The 10,022-nt window shown below is 36.4% G+C and overlaps 1 protein-coding gene across 1 annotated transcript; it reads left to right on the top strand.

Moving 5' to 3' along the window:
- The first annotated feature begins 2,339 nt into the window (after positions 1 to 2,339).
- On the top strand, positions 2,340 to 8,911 carry LOC145771941 (ribonuclease H2 subunit B-like). Its single transcript, XM_082583711.1, has 2 exons — positions 2,340 to 2,846; positions 5,499 to 8,911. The coding sequence occupies exons 1-2, from the start codon at positions 2,380 to 2,382 to the stop codon at positions 5,914 to 5,916; spliced, it is 885 nt and encodes a 294-aa protein (XP_082439837.1). The 5' UTR covers positions 2,340 to 2,379; the 3' UTR covers positions 5,917 to 8,911.
- Positions 8,912 to 10,022: the final 1,111 nt, after the last annotated feature.

Genomic DNA, 10,022 nt, shown 5'->3' with positions numbered 1-10,022 from the left:
GGCCGATGATGATGAGTATAGAATAATGATATGCAAAATGGTAGTTCTGTGACTATTGGTTTGGGAGATAGCGGACATCAAAAATTGCTAAAAAAATTTGAAATGTAAAAAATTTCAATTTTTGAAATGTTCTATCTCTAAAGCTAATTTGAAATTGGAAATTTTAATGGTAGATATGAAAACTAGGGCTGCTTCTAGGGATGGGCAATTCAGAATACCGAATCCAGAAGGATTCGGATCCTAAACTATCCGAATCCAAAACGGTAATAAAACCGGGTAATAAGATTCGGTTTTAAAGATATATATACATAAGTGTTGTGCAAGCTGTCAGCTTGAGACAGTGATCTGAAAAAAAGTGTGGTTTAGTCACTTTTTTCTTTGTACTGACACCATCTGCAGTTCCGCACTTTCGAAAACATTTTGCATGCGTTGTGCGCGCACGGCGCATGCAACCCTACGTCACTCGCTCTCATCAGCAATCAAAGAAACTAAGCGCGCAATTTTCTTCACGCTTTGTACTCATGCACAATCGTGCAATGCTGTTTTTCAATCCACGTGCGTATGCGACTCTGCGATAGTTTGACTGGTAGGCGTAACAACATTGAGCAGATGCCTCTGCTCAAGGAGTTGGCTCTGAAATATCTCAGCATACCGGCCACATCAGCATCTTCCGAGCGATGCTTTTCCACTGCGGGCTTGACGTCAACTAAGCTGCGCTCCCGCTCAGCGTTGCCAGATGGGGAAATATCAAATTAAAAAATTCTGGTGAAATTTAGAGGTCTTTATTGCCAAACTTTTTGACCTTGGAACCAGATAACTCTTTGGTGAAATCTGGTGAAATTTTCCCCACTCAATTTATTTCAAGGAAGTTTTCAATTTTTTTAAACTTTTTAGCAAATAATCCCTGCTCGTATAGAAAACGTTTTGCAAGAGGTTTGCGTATGCATGATGGCAGTGTGTTATGTCTTAAAAACTATTTGTATTTTAGGTGAAATTGCTTTATTTAGAGTGTTTTAAACATCTGGTGAAATTTTAGTTACTTTTTGGTACCAAGCGGCTTCCATCATCTGGCAACACTGTTCCCGTTTGGCGGGCAGTCATTTAGAGTGCCTTAATGTATTGCATTGCAACAAACATTTACTTTGATTGTGTAGCTTTTGTGTCTTAAATTTTTTACTTTTGGCGTTGCTGGAGCTTGGAAGTTAATAGGATTCTGGATTCGGTTTAGTATTCTGGAATAGTGAATTATTCTGATTTGCCCATCCCTAGCTGCTTCTTACTCAGAATACCAAATTTCAGCTTTTTAAATGCTTTAGATTAAAAGTTGTGAAGACTCAAACATGGAGGAAAATTTACATGAAAAAATATTTACAAGTTTTACATTTACAAGAAAGTCAAATTCCAGTAGCCTATAAGGCAACCAGTCATTTTAGGTTGAATGTTATTTGCTTCCTTTGTACAATGTGCAATAGTTGTTTATGTTATGTACGATACAACAATTGCAATTGGCTAACTTAAAAGTTAATGTTGATGTTTTTCTCATTTCTTGAAATGGATATTAGGAGGGGTTAAACATCACTGCATCTCACCCCTTAATAGTTGCGGAACAAAGTTGAAACTCAGAAGATGAGTTCCTTATGAAAATCTCTTTGAGATGAAAAAAAAATTTTTTTTTTTAAAACAGTGTCTGACGGGGTCATTTTTTCACCACAAGATGGCGTAATTGAGCAAAATTTGCCGCTGGTCCATTTTTTGATGTGAAATAACTTTTTAATGAAACCAGTGTTTCCTTCCAAATTCAATATAGTTGTAATTCAGTAGGAGGGGAGCTTCCAGGATAAATTTGAGAGCAATGCTATGTTTTGTATGGAGGCTACAGATTTTTTAATATGGTCCAAAATTTGTCTTCGCATCAAAATAGGGACACTTTGGGCCTCCATTATTATGTTTAAAATGCTTTGAGACAATATAATTTTGAAACTAGATTCATGTAATATACCTACAAGTGTCTCATTTTGCCAGAAATGTAGTAGATTAAATTTGCAATGAAAGATATATGCTTGTTTAAAAATGGCTGAAAATGACAGAGTGCTCATCAGTGCAGGGGTGTATCCATTTTAAAAATGTCATAATTTGAAAAGTACAATAGATTTTGAGCTAAACTTTTCAATTTTTAACTCAATCATGTTATACAACCTTTTTGTCACATTTTTATTTTTCACTGATTGGTGTTTTTGTTGCTGGATGGAAAATACATTGAATTGATTGTAGATTCTACTACAAGTCCAAACTATTGCTGAGTCTTTACAAACTATTATTTTCAATTTTAAAGAAAAAGTTTTGTCATATTAGTGTATAAATACTACACAGTGAGTAATAATGAAAAAGAATGATGAGGTATTTAAAGAAAAATGGCTGATGTTAATGCCTTCTGGAAGTATCGCACAAACAAATGACAGCAAACAGACTCATACTTGCATTTGCTCACTACCCCATCCGAAGACATGCAAATCTGCAAAGTTTTTATTCAAAGAAACTGATGGATCAAAGTCTTGTTTATATGAAATCAACAAACACCAGGAAAGCTTTTCATCATGGTTTGTGGAAGAGAAAGCTGTAAAGTCGGATGGTTCTCTGTTCATAGTGACAGAGTTTGATGCACTGTACATGTTGTTAGCACAGTTGTTGAAAGACAAAACTGGAAAGTTTGTTGTTGTTGACCAATTGTTCTCGGGTTGCAATTCTATCAGCAACCTTGGGGCGAAACTTCTATCCTGTTTGAAACAAAAATCACACATGAACCACATTGCAGATTCTGCTGGTACTGATGAGTTTGCAGCTTACAGGTAAACCTAACAACCTATGTTTGTTAGCCTAATTTGAAGTCTATGTATATAAGAATTTAATGTATTGTAAGTTACTAGCATCAACTTATAGTGGTAAATTGTATTATATGTCAACTTCACTGTAATTTTATACAAATGATCATACCAATATTAATTGTCAAATGCACTATACAATAGTGTATTTTTATTGCTTTACGGATCTTTGTAGTTTCAGTGAATCAATATCTATACTATTACTATATATAATTATTATAATATTCATTAATGATATTTCTATCCTGTGTCTGCATCCATTATGTGCAGGATTGGATCTTGTATATATAATTATATATATATTATATAATGATATCTATCAGGGTTGGCTGATTTAAATCAAATGATTTAAATCATTGATTTAAATCATGATTTAAATCAAACAATAAAAATCAAAAAAATCAATTAAAAAAATCAAATGATTTTTTATTTGCTAAAATAAAAATAAATACATCAACAAACGTTTTACTGCTTCTTTGTAATACAAAAGTTATATTTAAATACATAAGGCTATAGGCTATGCATGTTTTGAAAGGCAACTTAGTTTACTTGGCAGTTCACACTTGGGACTTGTATACCAGCTCCAACATAGTATATTAGGCTAGAGCTTTTTAGGTAAAAAAAAATACAATCAACGATTCAGAAAAATGATCTGTGACTTAGTAAGGATGGTACTATCATAATATATCTGTGATGTTAAGGACAATAACGTTAGTAGGTGGGAATAATTGCACATGGCCAGGGTGACTGCTCTTGTCATTTATGAGAAAGGATGAGCCTTGGTCTGAAGTTGCAGCAATGCAATAGCTCAAAGTATAGCTGTGATTTAAGATACTGATAATTAAGTATAATACGGAGTTTCAGTTGTGCATTTCAACTCAGACAAAAAATTGTTTCAGCATTTTAATACAAAAGAGGGTAAGCTGCACTATTCTGCATTGAGGCTCAGGGTTTTCAAATGTGAGAGTTTGAGCTAAAAGACACGGCACAGATTAATTTATATTAGACCTTTTTTAAAATGCCTGTCCAGGTTAAAAGCCGTTTTAAAAGATTGGTACTTTTTAGATCATAGAAGTATTTTGCAAAATGTGTTTCTTTCTTTTTTCAAAAACATGTTACCATTCCACAGCTATTGATATTTTGTAGAGCCATAAACTTTAGCGCGAATTTTTCCTTTTTATTCAACACCGATGTTGTCATGCAATGTGACGTCACGATGGGAGTTTTGCGCTCAAACGTGAGGAAAGATCTTAGTGTAGTGAGATGACAGTCTGAGACTCACCTCAATCTCGATATGCACAATTGTGATTTAGTATAAAGCAACATATCACACCTACTTAAAAATATGTGCAATAGACAGGCTAGCCTACAATATGATAATAAAAATGATTAAACACTTGCAAAGCAAAGCCTTTCAATCAATCAAGGGGTTAAAAATGATTCTGCTATCTTACTAAAATGATCTCTTCCCCCAAGTAGACTCGACGCTTTTTTATCTAAAAAAAATCAAAAAAATCTGATTTAAATCAAAAAAATCCGATTTAAATCAAAAAAATCCGATTTTTTTGATTTTTTTAAAAAAATCATGATTTTTTCCAACCCTGATATCTATCATCCTGTGTTACCAAACAACAAATTATAGAATTGACATACACAACAGATCTGTTTCATGGAAACATCAATGGTTGCAATCAACATTGTTACATTACCCTAAGTCAGCAGTCGGCAACCTGCGGCTCTTTTATTTCTGCGCTCTGGCTCACATGATACTTTTTTGTACTAGTTCGTGACAATTAAACCATTGTGGTGCAATAATCAAAAGCTGAATAGTTGCGAAAAAGAGGCGCAACGCTTTACCTTTGTGGCCAGTGTTGCTGATTGGTACTCTGGGCTCCAGAGTCTGGAGTACCAAAAAGTTAAAAATTTGGTATATACCATTTTGGTTGCCTTTCCGATTAACCGATATAGTTGTGTTTTCCAGTCATGTTAAGAGTTGACAGCTGTTGGAATGGTAAGGGAACGTTCAAATATTACGTAACGCCTTCGAGGGGGAGGGGGGGTTATGCAAAGCGTTACGTTAGCGTCACATCGGGGGGGAGGGGGTTCAAGCAAAACGTTACGTAACGCTTTCGAGTACGGAATGGTAGTTTTTTGTGCTGAATTCGTAGTGAAAAAGCGTTACATGGGGGAGGGGGGGATTGAAAAAAGCGTTACGTTGGCGTTACATGGGGGAGGGGGGGGTCAAAAATTCGGAAAAAAAGCGTTACGTAATATTTGAACGTTCCCTAACTACAAATCAGTTCTACAGGGTGCGGCCGAATAACTCGAACAAAAGGCTTTCCTGTAAGCGTTAGGTTTTTGCTTAAGCCGTCAATTAGATGGTGCGGCTCAGAGCAGGTTTAGTTTGATGGAGACGAGACCAAATGGCTCTTTCAATGCTAAAGATTGCCGACCCGTACCCTAGGTATTAGATAATCATGGTTGTACCAGTGATCGCTCCACCTTGTGCTCATGCCATCACATCTTGAACTCCAATTTTCTGCTGTGTTTTCATTGGCCTTCTGATAGTCAATATCTTTGCTATTCATTTATCTTTATGTACTGTACATGTATTTTTAGGTACAATGAAGCTAAAGCTTTATCATGGATCAAGTGCAAAGTTGAAAGAACAGCTTCTGCCGTAAATGCTTCCTCAATGTTCGTTGCTGAAAATGAAGAGAACGAATCTGAAGGTGAATGTAAACTACGATATGCCTGTGGCATGGTGTGTGAGTACCTGCCAAATGAACTCCATGCAAAAGTGTGGAAATACCTTGGAATACGTGAAAGAAACGAAAAGCGTAAGGGTGTCGGCTTGAATTCCGCCTCAAAAAAAGCTAAAACTGAAGCATTGGATGATTATACCAAGTTAGTTCCGAAGAGCTCTAAATCTGCTCAAAAGAAAACTATTTCAAGGGCTCAAAAAGCTTTAAATAAAGTTGATAAGAAAGGAATGAAAACAATGTCAAGCTTCTTTGCTGTTAAGCCTAAAACTTAACATTCTAGTAAAGAATTCTGTGTTTTTAACATGGACTTGTTTGTTTGTTTGTTTTTCATATGTTTACCCTGCATTGCGGGAAAGCGGACTTGAGCGCTATGCATCGGTGTACGCCTTCCGACGTACACCTGACCCACGCTGCAGCCGACGGCAATGTCTGTTTCCGGTTGTCTACTCTACTTATTACTGAAATTTGGTACTACCCATTACTCGAGATCGATCACTGGGTAGAGGCAATTATCGTAAAGTTTCTTGCCCAGAGAAACAACAGCAAGTGCGGGTGGCTGGAGTCGAACATGCAGGCTCTCGACTGCGAGCCCAACGCGCTAACCACTCAGCAATTGCTGCCGACAATTGGACATTTGGACATGGTCCTACTGGAAATACTGTGCCTTATGTTATACCACTGCGCAAGATCCTATGAAACATTGACTAAAGAGTTATGATGGATTGAATGATATATATATACTGTATTTTCAAAGTTAACGTGGGGCTATACTAACTCTCAGCTATTTTTTTGTTTTTGTTAATACGAGCTTGGTCAGAGGTAATCAGCATTCAAGTTGCGTTAATCAGCGTTAAAACATCAACATGAGACCTCTCAATGTTAATACTTATCGCCCTCTGAAGCAGGTTGGCTCTTTCACTTTCAGCGACAACGACCTGTGATACCAAAGTAGAGTGATGACAAGGCAAACCAATGATGGCAATGCTTGCCGTTTCACGATGGGCACATGCCTATACTTTGAAAAAAGTTAAAACGTGCTTCCTTTCATACGTAGGCCAATATACATTTTGATGTTGCTGCTGAATTTTTTCCTCTTGAGAGGTGATTTGTTTCTTTGACGGTGTACAGTGTTAGGCTGACACCAAATCCAGATTGAATAGCGAATCATTGCCATTATCATACCGTATATATACGCTGCATTTTACATTTCGCTTCTTAAACGTTCCAGTTTCCAATATTGACGCTTATGTTTTGGTTAGTAAGACTCGTATTGCACCACTGATGTGGTCTGTTTATAGAAGTACTAAGGGTTGGATGCACCAACACCAATTAACTTAACCAAGGATTAAAGTTAATCATTGATTTACTAAACATTGATTAAAGTTAATTCGTTGTTGATATTCACCAACAAAATTTTGTTCATGATTAGTTGATCAATGATTTAATCAGAGTGTTCATGGTTTTTGCTGAGTCATAACTCTAGCAATGAGCATTTCTTTGATTTGTTACGGGGTTCAGTGGTAGAAAAAGGTACCTACAATCCTACATGCTACATAGGCCTACATTGTTTGTTCATGGGAATGGCAAAAAGCGTTATATTTGCTGATAAGTTATTTGGTAGAAACCATAGCCGTACGAGACCAAATCATTTTGGGGGGGCAGAACGTAAATTTGCCCAAATATGCACGCTTTTATAGAAATTGCCCAAATATAATGTATGCAGTGCATGATAACAGTGAAAAACTAACATAACAAGATCACCAGCTAGCTAAAATTTCTTACTAAAGTACCGTAATCAAGATAGAAGAACTAAATTAATCTTTGAAGATACCTTGCTTGTGCATTGCTCGATGCTTCTGCACTTTGGCATGGTAAATTGGTAGGTAGGAGTAACAAATATTGTTTTACACACCACAAATAAAAAACCACCCCACTTAAATATTGGATTAGTTGCAATTTCCTTGGATTGCAAAAGTAACAAACAGATTTTGGACCAAATTAAACCGCACATATCCCTAGAAGCTAGAAATTATAATATTTTGCCAGCTTGCATGGCAGGTTTTAAGTTTGGAAAGCTTTGAAATAAATGAATATATTATGATTGGTTTGAGATTATATATTTCAGCAGTAGCATTTTAAATGTTAGTGAAGTTAACATGACACAGTTGCATAAACAAACTAAATATTTTATTTTTATTTTGGGGCGCAACTGCATCATTTTAAGTTGGGTAGTTTTATAAAAGTAACCAAACAAAGCTAAGCAGCACCACAACATTAACATTACATTTAACAGGTATAACATTTTTTGTTAAATGTTGTGGTGTTGCTTAGCTATGTCTGTTTATGGAAGAAAAAGTACTGTAATCTCTCCACCCGAATTGTTTTGTGGAAGTATTCACCAGATTTATATACAGTCATATTTTGTAGTTGCCCAAATCAAGATAATGCATTTATGGATATTACGAAAAAAATTAAACACTATGTAAATTTTGATGCCGAGGCAACTGCATCATGCCAATTTGGGCAGTTTGATAAATAGAGTATATGATCAGATAATTTCATAACTTATTTTTTGTTGCCCAAATCTAAACGATACAGTTATGTAAATGGGAAAAATTAATGAATTTGTTCATTTTGGGAAAACTGCCTCACGCTAATTTGGGCAGTTGTATAAACAGACTAATCAGTTTCATCGGATAATTTCATGTTTTCAGCTGCCCAAATCAACACGATGCATTTGTGAAAATTATAAAAATTAGCTATATAGGCCTAGCAAATTTTGCATTTTAATTTGGGCATTTTCACAAAAATATTAGAGACATATTTTGGTGGCTGCCCAAATTGGCATGATGCAGTTGGTTAAATGCATTTCGTACTACAGTTTGATCACCATGCAATGCAATACATCAATACGGGTGTACCAAATGAAAATTTTGCGACACATTTCTTGTGCAAATAAGAGGCTGTACTTAGTTTGATAGGTAAAATATATTAATTTATCGTTTTTCTTAATTCATGCAATTTTGAAGCTTTTCATACAGCAATTTTTGCCCTAATAATTGCAAGATTTTGCCCGGATACGCGACGTTTTGAAACAATAGCGGGGGCAGCTGCCCCCCTGGCTCGTACGGCTATGGTAGAAACAAAGGCTGGATACCGGTATTCACAAATTTGCTTGAAATGATCGATGTCTGGTGTAATATGTGAGCCCGGTAGCCTACTAAGCAGCCCTTTTGTCAGTTGCCAATAAAACACCTTTTCAGAGTGCTCCCTGGTTTTAACTACTGAAGTTGGTGTACCGTAACTTTGACTGCATTGTAGAAGCAGCCTGAAATCAGCTGAATTTGGCAGATGCAGTTAAGCTACAAGGTTGTTCATCAGAAATTTGAAAGTGAATCTATGTTATTGTGAGACTGTCCAGACTAGTTTACAGTAGTGTTCAGGCTTTGTAATTATAATAACATGTTTTATTTTGCGCCCATTGCGACAACATACAGTACACTGCGATTACATATGCAACACAACAGACCACTGGAAGCAGCGAAGGAACTACCGGTACACAGTTATCGAGTCAGCTGCTCCCATTATTTTTGGCATGCCTGTAAGTGTCTTGCCGAGACACAGCCGCGTGCTCTACAGCGGTGTCGAACCAACGTCCTTTCGAACGTCGCGCAGACGCTCTCACCACTCGGCCACGTAAGCCGGCTAGATGTTAAAGCCAAAGGTGCCGGTAATGGAATGCCTTTCATCAAAACACAACTGCCAACTAAAAATTTATTAACAGAAACATTGGGCTAATGTTAATTTTTCTGAAATGATAGAGCTTTAGATTTGGCAGTTTCTGAAATGATTTCACTACCGGTACATTATTTTACTGTTTTGTGTTTTAGTGTACAACAAATATTTCACAATTTTTTCTTGAGTGTTAAATTAAATTCATTTATAAACTGCAATGTCAAAACAACGATCACAAAATTTTTCTCCTCATGAAAAAGATCTGTTTCTGACTTGCATTGGAACGTATCGGAATATCATTGAATGCAAGAAGACTGATGGTGTGACTTCACAAAACAAGAATGATGCCTGGGGGAAAATTACTAAAGATTTCAATGGTGCCTCAACCTTCGCAGTTAGAAAAGAGGGAACACTTCGAAGATTACGAGCAAACATGAAAGCCCAAGCAAAAAAGAGGGTCTCTTTGGCCCACCAAGAACGATGTAGCACTGGTGGTGGTCCACCACAAAAGGGTAATGGCAGCGAAATGAAAGATGGTGCTGTTTGGGACGGTATAGAAAGTAAGTCAACTCTGAAAAATAAGTGCTACACATGCTATTTAACATGAATGAGTGCGTGTCTATATAGACTACATTTTGTAAAA

The sequence above is a fragment of the Aplidium turbinatum genome, chromosome 6, assembly GCF_918807975.1.
Source record: "Aplidium turbinatum chromosome 6, kaAplTurb1.1, whole genome shotgun sequence".
Taxonomy (NCBI): Eukaryota; Metazoa; Chordata; class Ascidiacea; order Aplousobranchia; family Polyclinidae; genus Aplidium; species Aplidium turbinatum.
The sequence above is the reverse complement of the archived record's forward strand: the minus strand, read 5'-3'. Positions and strand labels throughout refer to the sequence as shown.

Coding starts and splice junctions, on each gene's coding strand:
- LOC145771941 (XM_082583711.1), top strand. CDS start 2,380: ATGAAAAAGAATGATGAGGTATTTAAAGAAAAATGGCTGATGTTAATG. Junction 2,847..5,498: donor GATGAGTTTGCAGCTTACAG/GTAAACCTAACA, acceptor ATGTATTTTTAG/GTACAATGAAGCTAAAGCTT.